Genomic DNA, 17256 nt, shown 5'->3' on the forward strand with positions numbered 1-17256 from the left:
CGAGTGGGCTTCATGGTCACTTCAGGTATCACGGGAAGTAGAGCTTAAGGGATCTCGTGATGATGGATATAATAATCCGAGGCATGAAAAATCTTCTCATTTCCTTTCAATCTTCTAGGCACCACTATCTTTCCGGATGGCATTCCTTCCATGCATTTTCAAGATGCTCGATCTCGTCGAGGTATTTGTGATCCTTGTGCACGAAGCGGGCTTGAAACAGATCCACTCGGAGAGGAGGTGGGATATCTTGAAGCACTCGATTTGGCGGGCCACTCTATAAGGATAGTAAGATGTTGCACCAGTAATTCCCATAAGTGGAATTGGATTATCTGTCTTGTGAGAGAAACGAGCCACGCTAACATGGAACCATTTAGCATACCATAGGAAGCCCTTGAGATCTGGATTTTTAAGAAAAGTCACCCAATCGGAAAATGATTTTCCGGTATACTTTTCTAAGATTGAAAATCTCTTTATTGGGTAACTAGAATCATCAATTTCACCTCGACGCATGAAATGACCAAACTCCTTCATGTGAGAAAGAAACCAAATCTGTAAAAGCTCAGGAGAGGCATTCATGACCTTTTCTCCATTTTGTTTAAAACGGTTGAGGGATAAAAATGTCTCAGCTAAGATCATGTTTATAAAATTCATGCCAGCACATGCTTGTCGACCACCCATGCAATCGAAGGATTAATAGCATTTCTTCGATGAGGAAATATTATAAGTCCAAAGAATGCTAAGATGAATATCCTACCCTTTTGGCGCATTGAAGACTGATTTAAAAAATGATTAGCCAAAAAGGAGAAAGGGCATGCATTACAATTAGCTTTCAAAAATTTCTTAACCTCATCAGTTTTAATTCTTAAAAATTGAGATAAAATTGATGTGGGTTCCATACCAAGAGGTGGCCTAACAAGTTCAGTTTCAAGGGGCATTCCTATGATGACGCTATACTCTTCCAATGTTGGAGTTAGCTCATTCTTACCGAAAATAAATGTAGCCGTCTCGAGACACCAAAAGTGCGATATAGCTTGCAAAACACCACTATGGACTCCGATATCCAAAAGGGGGATGAGCCGTCCCAGTATCGACTCCACATAATCTTGACCTTCTTTACTTAAATTGTTCCACCACCCTTTGAGCTCAATCTTGGGAGTTGGAATGAATTGAACATCGGATCTCCCCATTGCATATAAAATAAGACCGACGACGAAACCTAATGTCATAGACCAACGAAATTGCAAGTAAGTAAATTGCAGTAGTGAGAATTTAAACAACTTACTTTCCTTTGGTAATGGATGACAATCACATAAACACACGCATGAAATGTTGGGCTCGATTTCTATCTAGATGGCTTAACAAAATAGAGCTAAGAGGATGATCTGACCGTTGCAGTCTCGCATTAACGTGTCAGGTCCTCCTAACCCCGGCTCAGTCGAATGAAATGTCTAATATCACGCAATCTCGCGGATATGGACAAACACATTTGACACCATGAAGAACTTTCGGGGAAGAGAAGGTCAACCTCTATATAGCAGTCTCGCTTTAGAGGAAGTATCCTTCCCAACACCATCCTAAGAATCCTATCGCAGCCAGTCTGGCCACGGGTTGTGTGTGCAATAGTGTAGTGCTAAAAACAATAAATCATGCACAACAGTTTAAATGCAAACAACACTTCTAATCATGGAAAAACAAATCATTAATCTCACACTCCAACCTGCAAAACAAAGGTTAGCATAGACTACTCCCCTTATACCTCCCATCTGCAAGAACATTTAACACCTTAGAAAGGTTAGGGACGTACACAGGATCCTCGCTTTGCCAAACAAAAACATTTTTAAAAGAAAATTGGCCTAAGTCCACTAAGTTTTTCAACACAAGTCCCCAGCGGAGTCGCCAAGCTGTCGCGACCTATATTTTCAGGGGCAATCCTAGAAGTCTAGGTTAATGGATTACTAAGTCCGAAGACTTGGCGCGGACCCTCCCAAGTCCTACCAATCGCGACTTGATAGAAATTAATTCATTTAAACATGCAATTTCAATTTGGAGCCGCCACTAACCAATTAGGGCTGGTTAGAAACCTAAGTAAAGTATGGGAGAATACTTTACTATTGCGAACCAGAGATTCAATAGGTCCGGGGACATGATTACGCTAGATTAATCTAACGCCCTTTCGGTACCTTTTATTTTAATTTCAAAAATATTTAGCAGGCAATGTTGATTAATTTAAACCTAAACTACTAACATGCAAATGGTGATCATGCGGGTGCACAATCAATAAAATAACATTCAATAAAAAATGTTAATAAAAATGCATGCCCTAAACATGATTTTCTAAATGACATGACACCTAATTTTTCTTTTTCTTTTTTAAATGTTAATTATATGCAATCTTAATCTAAATTTGATATGCATGGATTTTACTTTAATGATATGTGAGATGCAATTCATATGGTATGACTTAAACTTATTACTATATGTATGCAATCTAATTTATATAATCCTAAATATGCATGTGTTTCATGACATGAGATGAATGACATAATAATTCTATATGCATGTTCTTTTTGTGATTTTTTTTATTACACATATGCAACCTATATTAAACAATGATGACATGACATTGGATTAATTATGAACTAACCTGTTAATTAACCGGGTAAAAGACTTTTGTGTTTTCTTTTTTATTTGAAATGACCTAGTAATTTTCATTAAAAAAGGTGACATAATGATGCAATGCTAATTTTTGGCATTTTTATTTTTATTATAAAAAAAAAATACTACATGATGAGAATGTTAAAACATTAACCTATAACCTTCTAATTAAAACGCAACATGTAATATGTGCATTATAAAATCTATATAACCTAAATAACATTTTTTGTTTTTGTTTTTTAATATTTTTTAAAGGAAAATCATCCTAATTCTAAATGAATCTTACAAAATGCAAAAGCTTTAAATATGAAATGCATATGGACCTAAGTACTTAAATTCTAGATATGCATAATATGTGAGAAGCAAATAATGATGATGCACCAAAATATAATTCATCAATGTATATCAATGACATATATCTTAATGCAAGTCAATAATGCAAAGCAAACCATAAATTTGTCATAAAAGATTGAAATAATCAAAAAAATCTAACCCGACGTCTCGCGGCTTAATATTTTTGATTATCATAACTAAATATGACAAATTTTCCAATTGGATAATAAATCAAAACAAATCAAGTTAGAATAAAAATAATAAGCAAATAATAATAAAAAAAACTATGAAACCAAATACCTAAAAATTTACCTAGTCTAACTCACGGTGGGACTTGAAGAAATGGCGAGGAAGCGTAATGGCTGAACTGCGATGGTGGCTCGCCGTTCGGAACAAGGCTGTCCGTCGGAGCTCCGGCGAGGTTCGGAAGTCACCGGACACAGCAAAACAGGAGGCAACAAATGGTCTGTTCGGGCGTGGAGCCGGCGTCGGTTCTTTGCGAGGTGAGGATGCGGCCGTGGTAGCGCGGTGGTGCTGCGGATCGCGGAGATGCGGGGCCAACGACGGAGCTCGGGTGCGGCGTCGTTGAAGGCGGCGGATGGAAGCGCAGCGTCGGGTTGCAGCGGCGTTGCGGCGAGACGTCCGGCGGGCTGGGTCGGCGAGGAGGGCTCGCGGGCTGGTGCGTCGGAGCGTCGGTTCGGCGTCGGCGCCGCGCCTGCCGCGTTGCGGCGAGCGGCGGGTGCGGTGAACTTTGGCTACGGGGACATCGAGGTGATGCGGGCGTCGGGCACCGGATCGAGGCGGAGTAGCGCGGGCTGCTCGGGCGAAGTGGACGGCGGCGATCGTCGGGATCGCGATTTGCGGCGACGAGGAGTGTGGGGTCGTCGTGAGGGTGCTCGCGGGCGGTGGAGTTCCGGCGGCAAATGCTGGTGGAGTTCGGCGGCGATGCTGGTGGAGTTGAGCGGGCTGTGCGAGCGGAGGATCTTGGACCGGCGGCGATGTGGGGGCGCAGGAGCGGCGCGCGGTCTTGGCGTGGGGAAGAAATGGGCGGCGGGACAGAAACTTACGAGGAAGATGAGCAGTAGTCCATCTTTTTGCCCATTTTTTTTACTTTCTCTCACGACACTTTTTCTCACTGTCTCTCTCTCTCTGCCGATCCCTCGATGTCCCTCTCACTCTCACTTTTTGCTTTCCCTCACGTCACTTCTCTCTGTATCTTCTCTTCTCTCCACCTTTTTCTTTTGACTTTTCTCCTCTTCTTCTTTAGTTTTTCCTTTCTCCCTTTTTCTTCGACGAACAATCAAGAGAACCCCCCTCACTCCAAGGTGAAGAAGAACCCCTCTATTTATAAAGCGAAAATTCGAGTTTGTTTCGCCGGTAGAGATTTTTGCTCAACCTCTCGCCGGTGGAGATTTTCGCTCAACTTCTCCAACAAAGAAATGGCTCCAAAATCCGGCTGTTGAATTATTTTGAATTCAAAATTTCTTTTCAAAATTTCCCTCTAATCTTTTATTTTCTAAAAATTGAATCTAAATTAGCTCATTCTTACCGAAAATAAATGTAGCCGTCTCGAGACACCAAAAGTGCGATATAGCTTGCAAAACACCACTATGGACTCCGATATCCAAAAGGGGATGAGCCGTCCCAGTGATCGACTCCACATAATCTTGACCTTCTTTACTTAAATTGTTCCACCACCCTTTGAGCTCAATCTTGGGAGTTGGAATGAATTGAACATCGGATCTCCCCATTGCATATAAAATAAGACCGACGACGAAACCTAATGTCATGGACCAACGAAATTGCAAGTAAGTAAATTGCAGTAGTGAGAATTTAAACAACTTACTTTCACTTTGGTAATGGATGACAATCACATAGACACACGCATGAAATGTTGGGCTCGATTTCTATCTAGATGGCTTAACAAAATGGAGCTAAGAGGATGATCTGACCGTTGCAGTCTCGCATTAACGTGTCAGGTCCTCCTAACCCCGGCTCAGTCGAATGAAATGTCTAATATCACGCAATCTCGCGGATATGGACAAACACATTTGACACCATGAAGAACTTTCGGGGAAGAGAAGGTCAACCTCTATATAGCAGTCTCGCTTTAGAGGAAGTATCCTTCCCAACACCATCCTAAGAATCCTATCGCAGCCCAGGTCTGGCCACAGGTTGTGTGTGCAATAGTGTAGTGCTAAAAACAATAAATCATGCACAACAGTTTAAATGCAAACAACACTTCTAATCATGGAAAAACAAATCATTAATCTCACACTCCAACCTGCAAAACAAAGGTTAGCATAGACTACTCCCCTTATACCTCCCATCTGCAAGAACATTTAACACCTTAGAAAGGTTAGGGACGTACCTGGGATCCTCGCTGCCAAACAAAAACATTTTTAAAAGAAAATTGGCCTAAGTCCACTAAGTTTTTCAACACAAGTCCCCAGCGGAGTCGCCAAGCTGTCGCGACCTAAATTTTCAGGGGCAATCCTAGAAGTTTAGGTTAATGGATTACTAAGTCCGAAGACTTGGCACGAACCCTCCCAAGTCCTACCAATCGCGACTTGAAATTAATCTATTTAAACATGCAATTCTATTCAATTTGGAGCCGCCACTAATCAATTAGGGTTGATTAGAAACCCAAATAAAGTATGGGAGAATACTTTATTTTTACGAACCAGAGATTCAATAGGTCCGGGGACATGGTTACGCTAGATTAGTCTAACGCCCTTTCGGTACCTTTTATTTTTATTTAAAAAAAAAAATTGCAGGCAATGTTGATTAATTTAAACCTAAGTTACTAACATGCAAATGGTGGTCATGCGGGTGCGCAATCAATAAAATAACATTCAAATAAAAAATGCTAATAAAAATGCATGTCCTAAACATGATTTCTAAATGACATGACACCTAATTTTTTCTTTTTTCTTTTTAAAAAAAATTAATTATATGCAATCTTAATCTAAATTTAATATGCATGGATTTTACTTTAATGATATGTGAGATGCAGTTCATATGGTATGACTTAAACTTATTATTATATGTATGCAATCTAATTTTTATAATCCTAAATATGCGTATGCTACATGATATGGGATGAATGACATGATATTTCTACATGCATGCTCTTTTATGATTATGATTCATTTTTTAATGCATATATGCAACCTATGCTAAATAATGATGATATGAATTAACCTATTAACTAACTAAGGAAATGATCTTTTTGTGTTTTCTTTTTTTAATGACTTAATAATTCTTATTAAAAAATAATGATGCAATACTAATCTTCGGCTTTTTTATTAAAAAAATTACACAACGAGAATATTAAAACATTAACCTACGACCCACTAACTAAGGTGCAACATATGGTATGGACATTGTGAAATCTCTATAACCTAAATAACATTTTTTTGTTTTTGTTTTATTTTATATTTTTTACGTTTTGGTTTTATTAAAGGAAAATCATCCTAATTCTACATGAATCTAAAAATGCAAAGCTTTAAATATGAAATGCATATGGACCTAAGTACTTAAATTCTAGATATGCATAATATGTGAGGAGCAAATAATGATGACGCACCAAAATATAATTCATCAATGTATATCAATGACATATATTTAACGCAAGTCAATAATGCAAAGCAAACCATAAATTTGTCATAAAAAGTTGAAATAATCAAAAATCTAACCCGCTGTCTCGCGGTTCAATATTTTTGATTATCATGGCTTAATATGACAAATTTCCTAATCAGATAATAAATCAAAATAAATCAAGTTAGAACAAAACATGAAACCAAATATAAAAATTCACCTAACCTAACTCACCGTTGACTTGAAGAAATGGCAAGGAAGCAGTAATGGCTGAGCTGCGATTGTGGTTCGCCAAGGGTGATGGGTCCTGGTGGCCGGAGCTGGGGCTGTCCGTCGAAGGTCCGGCGAGGCAGACCTGCAACAAAACGGGGGAAGACCGTGCAGCGAAGACAGCAGCACGTCGTCGGTCACAACAGCAAAGGTGCTCGGGTTCGGGCGCGAGCGAGCAGGCGGAGGCGGCGTCGGGGTCCCGTTGCAAGGCGCGGTGGCTGAACGACAACAACGGCGCGGCGATCGGGAGGGTTCAAGGACCGGCGATGCGGCTTGGCAAGATGATGACTGGTGAAAACTCGAGCTGCGGGTGTGGTGGCGTCGGTGGTTGCACGTAGACTGTAGCGTCGGGATCATCGTGGGCGGTGGTGTCAAGCCTCGGTGGTGACACGGGTCGGCTGCGGTGGTGCGGAACGGGGCAAGGAGAGTTGCGGCGTCGCTGGTCGGCACAGCGGTGGTTTCGTCGGACTGGTGGAACGGCTCTTCAGATAGCTAGCACGGCGAAGAAACTCCGGCGCGGGCTGTGCGGGCGAAGTGGAAGGCGGTGGTCGTTCGGGACTCGCGGCGGAGACCGGTGGCTACGTTGGCGCGGGGAAGGCGTCGCGAGGGGTTTCACCGGCGGCGGTTGAGATGATTGGCGTCGGCGCGAGGGAGCTGTAGTGGAAGCTTCACGGAGGAGGAATCCACGAGGAAGATGAACAGTGTGTCCTATTTTCTTCTTTTTTTCTTCACTTTTTCTCTCCTGACACTCTCTCTCACCTGTCTCTCTCACTTTCTGCAGAAGCAAAAGCTTTTGCTTCTTTTGCTGTTGACTTTTTTTTTTTTTTTACTTTTCTGCTTTTCTCTTTTGTTTTCTCAAAGACACGAATAGAAAAGCAAAGGAAAACCTTTCTTCTCTTTTTCTCTTCAATTTGCTATTTTTGGACGAACAATGAAGAGAAGCCCCCTCCCAAAGGTGAAGAAGAACCCCTCTATTTATAAAACGAAAATTCGAGTTTGTTTCGCCGGTGGAGATTTTTGCTCAACCTCTCGCCGGTGGAGATTTTCGCTCAACTTCTCCAACAAAGAAATGGCTCCAAAAATCCGGCTGTTGAATTATTTTGAATTCAAAATTTCTTTTCAAAATTTCCCTCTAATCTTTTATTTTCTAAATTAGGTGTCAACATTTATTTTTTATTTTTTGGCCCAAAATAGGTTATTATTCTCATTAGTGGATTAAAAATAGTCACATAAGCATTTCTCAATTATTTAGTGGTTAAAGGTGTATTAGCGGGATTATACTTTCAAAGCTGATGGCCAAAAGGAAAAATTATTCTTGCTTTCAGAGTTGATGCACGTTTGGTTGTCTTTCTTGTACATTTTCATAAAACCCTAGCTAGGCTTACAAGTTGCATTATAGTATTGTCTTTCTCGTAAATTTATGTAAAACCCTAGCGAGGCATACAAGTTGCATTATCTTATCGGCTTATGATTAAATTATGCTCTGCTTCGCTCATAGATGACCTAAGAATGGTTTAAATCACATGTCATCAGCGACATCACTACACAACTTTTGCACACTTTGGGGGTTATTCTAACAATCAATTATTGATGCTGCGGTCCTGCTCCACACACATTTCGTTCTCCATTATTGAAGAAGGTACGCCGCTGACACTTTTCCAAATCTGCAAGGGCAACAGAGTGTGGAGCAGGATTGCAGCATAATTTTCGTTCTCCATTATCCATTCGCTGATATCACCATAATTTAAAAGTTAACAAGATAATTTAAAGGGGTTACTAAAAACATTTATTTTTTCTAAATTTGAATCTTTCTAATTTTATATATTAGAAATTCATTTTTCTCAAATAAAAGAAACCTTCAAACCTTTATCTCTTTCTCTAATTATTTAAAGCTTTTTTCACCAGTTTTTTTTCCACTCGTGATTTGTTTTGTCTTTTGCTACTTTATAAATAGATGGAGAAGAAAAAACCACATAACTAAAAGTCATTGTAACTTTCTTACTTTTTAGGAGCACCTTTCATATTGCCACTTTATAGGTTGAGCAATAGTTGTCCTTCCAACCTTCGAAGAGTCGTCATATGTCAAAATTTATTTGACAGTTTGTAAAATGCAAGTCCAGCGCCAACAGTACCTGTTATAAGTTTTGAGCTTTGAGAAAATTCTACCTTTTCAAAACAATTGATTTGTTGAGATGCACATGTGAGTTACATTATATAGTTTATCTCAAGAATTAATGTGGTATAGAATAGTTAATATATTAATCTATAACTCATTAATTTAAGCTTTTAAGTCAAAATGAGTCCAACTTGATTTTTTTTTTTTCCTTGAAATTAACTGGATATGTTGACAAGTTTCAACTTGGGTTCTTTCTTGATAATCTTTCCGAGTACAGGTGTCGGGCTTGTGTTGTGCTCCCAACAAATGCTATTAAAGCCAATGATTGACAGGAGAGGTGGTTTTGGGCAGCCTTCATGCTTTGTAAAAGTCTCATAATAGGGAATTAATATGGAATGGAATAGTTAATATATCCTATTTTACCCATTACTTATTAGGTTAGTTTTTTTAGTGAAGGTTCCAACTGGTTTGTTAATGAGCTCAGACTTGAATTTTCTCTTATCGATCCCTCAATTATAGGTATCAGGCTTTTATTGTGCTCCCAACAATATTAAACCAAGGAAACTCAAGCTTCCGTGCGCTCCCAACAAGATTGCCCAGTGTTTACATAGTGTGCTCAATATGATTCCTCAATTGGATTTCCTGAAAAGAAGTTCAAGAAGATAGCTGTCATCATCACATGGGTCATTCTCTTAAATAAAAAATTTATTAGCTACTCCTTGGAAGTTTAATGGAGGTGGGAACAATAGATTAGGCTATCAGTACTGTTTTTACAAAATAATGCGGGTGCGACAGAATCCTATTGGAGGATTACATATGAGACACTAGTTCAATGCCCTCTTCTAGTTTGACATATAACTCAATGAATTTACTTTGTAAGCTAATCGTATCTCTAGCATTACTCTTTAGTCTTTACTAAGACCCATTCACAAAATCTCGTGACCATATAGTTAATCGACAACTCCTGTTGGGCATTCACATATGGTCCTATCTGTTTAAATACCCATATACAATTTGACTCTGAATTTACATTTTCCTTCTTGACTTTGGGGCGTGTTTGATTTATCCTATCCCTTGTGTGGACTTTGCATCAGCCAACTAAATAGGGCAGAAAAGAGGTTGATTATTTCTTGAAGCTTTTCCATGTTGAATTAACAAAGAGGAACAAACAGTAACCATGGGTCGTGAAGCCAGATCTTGAGCTTCTTTCCAACTTTTTCCTTCGGGTTCCTTCCGTTTATGAGAAGAATCACTGAGAAAAAAAAATTGAATGATACTCGCTGTGCAGCGGCCAAAATAGAGAAGAAAAGGATTCTCATTGTCCTGTGATTGAAACCCTAATTGCAGGACTTCATGTGCGCAGACAACTGATTATGTGGAAACTCTTCATAATCATGCCCATTCACGTTGTACGTTGGACCAACTTATTAATAAAGAGATGGCGGGAATAAGACGCACGTTGCGAAAAGGACTTAAAAAGAATTTATGTGCTGTTTCTTTAGGTCTAATTGACCAGATCTATGGGGAGATGTGTGCACATTGTCTTCTTTTTGTTTCCTCCAAAGAAAAGCTTGTCAGATAGCTATAATGAACAGCTTGATTGTTGTTGGCAAGATGCGCTTTAGTCATCATTTTAGGGTTTGGATATTTCAAGGGACAAACTTTTCTCTCGGTTTTAGATTTCAGTATTTTATCATAAGCTAGAAAGAATCAATCTCCATTAGGTCATTTGATGCGATGTACCTGGTGAATAAGACATTAAAGATGAATCGATTCTTTTCTGGCGCAGCCACTTTCTTGGGTAGAATAAAACAATGATGTACATCACATTGATTTAAGCGACGTGTTATCTAAGGTTTCACTTATCTGAGTTGGTTATTCTGTCTCTATAGATAATCAAATAAAAAATTTCATTAATTAATGTTGCGTACTTCGCAATTCTCGAGAATAATACACAGACATGTGTATTTGTTTAATTATACAATGACTCCCCTATGCTACTCTATTAAATTCAGATACATTTCGGAAGATAAATCATTTGGACAATTGTATATGAGTGAATTAACAAAAGAACAATATATCTCCAAGGATGACATATGATTGAAAGAGATCACAAACTTATAGGAGAGGCTAACCACCTAGCCAATGGGGAACATTATGTGGACCTTGCTTCTAATGGCATGGGACGACATAGGTTGAAAGCAAACTGAAATTGTTGAGTATACTTACCTTATGAATATAATGCCGAAGTCTGTCATCTCATTGGCTAGGTTATTAACCTCCTTATCAAAAACAAAATATGCTTTATGAAAGAACAAAGCCTCACACTTAGTGGCACCTAAGGAACCTTAACCTTGTACTGGCCAAGCAGGAACTTTAAAATTCGTTCGCAGTCGGTCCCACAAAACTTGACATGCACCTCCACTAACTCATGATAGCCACAAGAAAAGATCACAAAAATTTGAAAAATTACAAATATGTGGTTTCGGATAGATACCAAAATTATGAGCTCCTTCTCAAACCAAAGGCCTATCCAGTCATAGAAATTCTATCCATCTTTTTACCAAAATCCAAAAGATCCAACTTTCTGTAATGATACTACTTAAAGGACAGTCAGTTGTGGGTGTTTAACAATTAGAAAATAAATAATTAAATAATATTTACATTTATCTTGCTTGAACCGAGGTCAGTGTGATTATAATCAACATGTTTTATGGCCCAGCTAATTATGATAGTTTCCCTCTTATAAATTTTGTTATTTGTGCTTGATTTATTTAATCCTACCTAGCAGATTTGGTCGAATTAAGTAACAGAAAGCTAAGGGTATTTATGGGGAAAATTGTCCAAAAAATCCTAAACCTATTGCACTTTTGCCAATCCAGTCGTAAACATTTTAATTTTACCAATTTAATCTTAAACATTTTCACTTTTTGCCGATTCAGTCCATTCGGCCAATTTTGGCCAGAAAATGCTAATGTGGACACCAGTGGTACCACATAGGACTATTGGTGCTAACGTAAATAATTTTTAATAAATATTTTAATATTTTTAAATTTTTTTGAATTTTTATTTTTTTATTATTTCTTTTCTTTCTTTTCTTTTTGGCTTTTTTTCTTGGCCTTTTCCGGTGGCGGCCATCACTGTGGCCGATGGCGGTGCCACCGGAAAAGGCCAAGAAAGGCAAAAAAAAAAGGAAAGAAAAGAAAAAAGGAAAAATAGAATAATAATAATAATAGTTCAAAAAATATTAATATATTATTAAAAATTGTCCACGTCAGCATCGGCAGTCCTACATGGCACCACTGGTGTCCACGTCAGCATTTTCCGGCCAAAATTGGCTAGATGGACTGAATCGGCAAAAAGTAAAAAGTTTAGAACTGAATTAGCAAAGTTAAAAGGTTTATGACTGAATTGGCAAAAGTGCAATAGATTTAGAACTTTTTAGACAATTTTCCTGATATTTATGTGCCACTAGCTCTTCGCATGATATGCTTTGGGATCAATTTTTAATCTACTTCACATTAACTAATTCGTGTTTTATTGATTCGCATGAGCGGAATGAAAAACTCTGCCATAATATTAAAAAATTCAAACTTTTGTCAAATTTCAAACACGTACATGCAGCGATTGAGGAATTTAATATTCTTTGATGGAGGCATGGACCGGATATTTCCTATGTGTACCGGATCACCTTTCTAACTACAATTTACAAATCTTTGCACAATACACGGTGTACATTATTGGTTAATAACACTCGTACACCTACTCACTCACAGTTAGTCGCATTATTTATAAATAAATTTCATAAACCAGATTTCTATTTTTAGTATTACTTGTTACAGTTTTTCTTCTAGATTTGCTTATAAAATATATCTTATTTTGTTTTTTTCTTTTGATCAACATGAAATGGCGCTCAGTATTCTTTGTCTGTCTAATATTTTGAAGTCTGACTCCCTAATATTAGTTGCTTAATAGCGATTAATGTTAGTTTAGTAATCGGTCCAAAAGGTAAACTAACACTATATGAAGCTGATCTCTATATCACGAACATATTCAAGTTAAGGGAGACGTCCCGGTAAATGAAGATGCAAAAGGAGGTTTCCAAGAAGCGAAACACATATCTTCTCTTGGTGCCAAAACACTAAAGATATGTTTGAAATTAAGTGAGAAAAAACATACAAACATTTAACACTTAATGAGACTAGAGATTTGGTTACATTAGTTGGTTTTGACGGTTTAGTTTAATTTGCTTTACCGTATAATAAAGAGATCGGACTTATGGGCATCCTAGCAAGGGTAGCTCGAGTTCCTCATGAAGAAAATAAATATAGGATATGACCAATATATATGGCTACATATCTGGAAGCCCAAGTCATAGATACAAGAAATATACAGTATAATGACCTTATTTAAACCTATCTAATGAATGATTTGGGACACCTAAAAATTCATCCTTATGACTCTAGTTTCTAGCAAGTCCAATGATCATAGGAAGCTACACGCGCAAATGAATCTTCGATGCTTCCTTACTATAGCGTGGTCCCCTTTTCTCTGGTTTCTATTACATTCTCTTAATAAACATCAACAACTTACTTGTATCTAATGTTCAAACTATTGGGGAGGAAATTTCTTCGATTCTTTGTTTGAGGCTAACACACGTGAAGCACTATTTGTTGATGTGAATGTATCGATATATAAGTCATAGGCAAATTGGATTAACTAGTATAATAACGAGAAGATGAAAAAAATAGAATCTAAACCCTTTATGAGATATATAATATTATATCAGGTGACTGTTTATTTTAAAATCATACAAAGTTAGAAAGTATCACATATATCAAGTATATTTCTTATTTAAATTTTTTGGCGGATGGAATCTCTCAGGCTGAGGGTTTTCAAACTGAAGAGGCCAAAATATACACCAAACGACACTGCTTCCAACCAGTGAAATGACACCATGTCACAAGTTTCTTGGAAATTCAATTTGCTTTAAAAAAAAAAAAAAAAAAAAAAACAGTGTGAGAACCTTTTGAATTTGGTGGACTTTTCAAAACATGTGCATCTGGGACCAACCCCAAATATAAATAGAAAGCAAGTCTTCGAGTTCCTAAGAACATCATTTAAGGCAAAGAGTTAATAGCAGAGCCACATTACTTCTCTCTCTTCCCTCACTAAGTCAAAAGCTAGCTCAAAAATGGTGGGACGCCTACTTAGACCCTGCAAGAACTACGATACGACGGTGAGAAAGGGCACTTGGAGTGCAGAAGAAGATCAGAAACTCATTGCTTATATCAGGAGATATGGCATTTGGAACTGGACTCACGTGCCCAAACCTGCTGGTATGAAATATTCATGTGCTAATCTTGTTTTTCGCTGATCTCTGTGTCTGGTTTTGTTGGGTATAATGTCAACCCTGGTCTTGAATACGTGTGTGAATAACTCAGGTTTGGCAAGAACTGGGAAAAGTTGTAGGCTTCGGTGGATGAACTATCTGAGGCCTAACATCAGGCATGGAAACATCAACAAAGAAGAGGAGGATCTGATTATCAAGCTTCACCGACTTCTCGGAAATAAGTAAGTTTTGCACAATCATACCTCTGCAAAAACCTGATAAAAGAGTAGGGAAAAAAAAAAATTGACCTCTGTATATTTATTTAGCATCGCGAAGAGGAGAAGCACAAACTTAAATCACCATTGCCTAAAACACTTCATTTCTTTTCTCACAAACGACTTTCAATTCCACAATGATACACTGAAAGTATTTCTGGATTAATTGTTGTTTTGGAATGTTGCTTAGTCTTTTTCCTCTTCTTTTGGAAGAAAACCCTTCTTTCGCATGATCTTTGGCTCAAATGACCCGCACAAAATCACACTGGCGCATATACATTTATACGCACCAAGAGAGTGCTAATTCTCTTCAGAAAAACATCTATGAACACACAGATTTCAGAGATAGAAAATCAAATATAACTCCTAGAAAGTCAGAGTTTGATGGCTTCGGAAACAATGATTGCATAGATTGATGAATCGACTAACCATGTTAAGCTACCACTGTCTTCAAATACGGAAGCTAGCATCTACAGAAGATGAATATTATCCGAATGATTAAGCAAAATTTTAGCGTGAGATCTGTGTGTGTGTGTGTGTGTGTGTGTGTGTGTGTGTGTGTGTGTGTGAGAGAGAGAGAGAGAGAGAGAGTATAGTACTTGTACTACACAAACATAAGTTCGTACTTGTAAACAATTATATGATTCCTGATTAAATTCTCCTCGCAGATGGGCGGCAATAGCAGCTAGACTTCCTGGACGGACTGATAATGAAATAAAGAATTATTGGAACACTCGCTTGAAGAAACGCGTCAACAACAGGATCAAGTTGCGAGTTCCGACTGCATGTGATATTAAAGTTAAGCCCGATCGTAATAAGAGTTCATCCCATCCACATGCGTCTCATCCCACCATTGATACTCCGAAATTAGAACCCAGGATTGGATCTCAAACTGAAATTCCAACAGTGAGTGCTAATAGCTTCTGCACCTCCTATGGAGTTCACCGTGATGACAAAACCTCGGAAAATAGCTGGTATCCACCATGCAGTGTGATTGAAGAAGAAGAAAGCTTGTGGGAACAATTTCCTGCTCTGAGAGATCTTGAAATTGTAGAGAATTTTGGTGGCATGGACATGCATTTGGGGGCTACGGCCCCTGCCCTTGTGTGCATGCAGCAGGAGCAAGTGTACCACAGCAGTTCCTGTGCAGATTTCATCATGGATTTATGGGGAAACTGATGATCTTTGAAGGCACTTGCACGCAGATGAAGAGGTGCCATCTGATTTACTTGTAATTTCCTGTTAAGGGTCGTGGTTCATTCTAAGGTTCGTCTTTTGGATGGAATAATCTAGGATGCATCTTTGGCTTCCAAAGAAAGTGAAATAATGTCATGAGCATTGTGTTTTCTGCAATTGACTAACGGTGTTGTCATTTCTGTCTAGCAGATTAATCGTGTTCAGTGGAGAAATGATGAACTTATAATTACAAATCCATGCATGTTCTTTTACAAAGATGGCATGTTGTGAGATGATCAATCTGCGATCTCAGTAGCCATTCATTAGCTAGTTGGATTGGCAAAGGTATAGCCATTGAAAAGGTTTGAATGGCTTTCCCTTCAAATTACATCTGAAGATTTCTTTCCAACATACATTGCTTCAGCAAGCTTAAACGTGGTGTTCAGTCTGATCCTCAGTGCCGCTACTTATTTACCTCGCAACACAATCAAACTCTCACTACAGATGCATGTCCTATTTTGAAGTAGTTTCCAGGAAAAAAATTGCCACATCATCTTTCAAACATTGCTCTAAATTAGGAGGATCTCATATTTTCTGTGCAGTTTTAGGGAAAAGATTGGTGAATTTAACCAAAATGCGCTTGGCTAAAGGATCTTAAACGTCATTCCCTAAGTTTGGAGTGAGAAGGTGAACCACAATGAGTGACTAGATGCTTTTTTCTCCGTCAAATTGCCAATGACAGATGACAGTTACACTGATCCAGGAACACATGAATTTGTGGAGCTCTTGCGAATGATCATTAATTCACAATTTTACGTCAGTTAAACAGGCTGCAGAAGGATCTTATGAGCTGTGTATTGCTTTTCATTTACGAATGCCATCATCCTTCTCAAGGTATAGTTATTGCAATGCTGCATTTTGTTCAGGAATTCGGTGTTTATGGAGGTTATCAAGGTGGTGAGGTAATATTAGTCAACATTTCTGAGTTGTTTTGAGGGTAGTTTAACAAGGTTCCTGTATTTACACGAGTCGTGTCATTTTCTTTTGACTTTGGCATATTCAAGGAAAAATTATTGTAGACGCTGATTAGATAATCATTTGAGTAACACATCAATAAGAACGGCCACATAAAGTTTAGAAATCAATTTTTTGTCATAAGAATATAAAACATACAATTTCAAAAAGCAGTATTTTCTTCGCAAAATTACAAATAAAGGATAAACCATCAGTTTTCTAGTCATGTAAGAGTACTCATAAATCAAATAAAGAATAGAAAATACAAGTGATAAGTGTTGGGTTGACTTGCTTGCACAAGCCCAATATCTTTACCCAGAGATCATTGAAAGATAATTCAAATCCTTACTAGTTTACATATTCAGTTAAACACTACTCTACTCAAAATCTCCGGTTAAAATATTATGAGCCAACTATGATAATATTGATTATTCCATGTTACACCATATCCTAGGTATAGGATTTCTTTTGCCTAACACCCTCAC

At 38.1% G+C, this 17256-nt stretch overlaps 1 protein-coding gene across 3 annotated transcripts; it reads left to right on the forward strand.

Moving 5' to 3' along the window:
• Positions 1-14099: 14099 nt before the first annotated feature.
• On the forward strand, positions 14100-16757 carry LOC104440632 (MYB-like transcription factor EOBI). 3 transcript variants are annotated; one of them, XR_724713.3, is made up of 4 exons: positions 14100-14313; positions 14419-14548; positions 15250-15847; positions 15968-16757. XR_724713.3 is itself a non-coding variant. In XM_039310583.1 (4 exons), the coding sequence occupies exons 1-3, from the start codon at positions 14169-14171 to the stop codon at positions 15758-15760; spliced, it is 786 nt and encodes a 261-aa protein (XP_039166517.1). In that variant the 5' UTR covers positions 14100-14168; the 3' UTR covers positions 15761-15794; positions 15968-16757. The 3 variants fall into 3 exon arrangements, 2 of the variants coding, with proteins under 2 accessions (XP_039166517.1, XP_010051860.2); XM_039310583.1 differs by having other exon boundaries at positions 15250-15794; XM_010053558.2 differs by lacking the exon at positions 15968-16757 and having other exon boundaries at positions 15250-15961.
• Positions 16758-17256: the final 499 nt, after the last annotated feature.

Source organism: Eucalyptus grandis, chromosome 4 (genome assembly GCF_016545825.1).
Source record: "Eucalyptus grandis isolate ANBG69807.140 chromosome 4, ASM1654582v1, whole genome shotgun sequence".
NCBI classification, from domain to species: domain Eukaryota; kingdom Viridiplantae; phylum Streptophyta; class Magnoliopsida; order Myrtales; family Myrtaceae; genus Eucalyptus; species Eucalyptus grandis.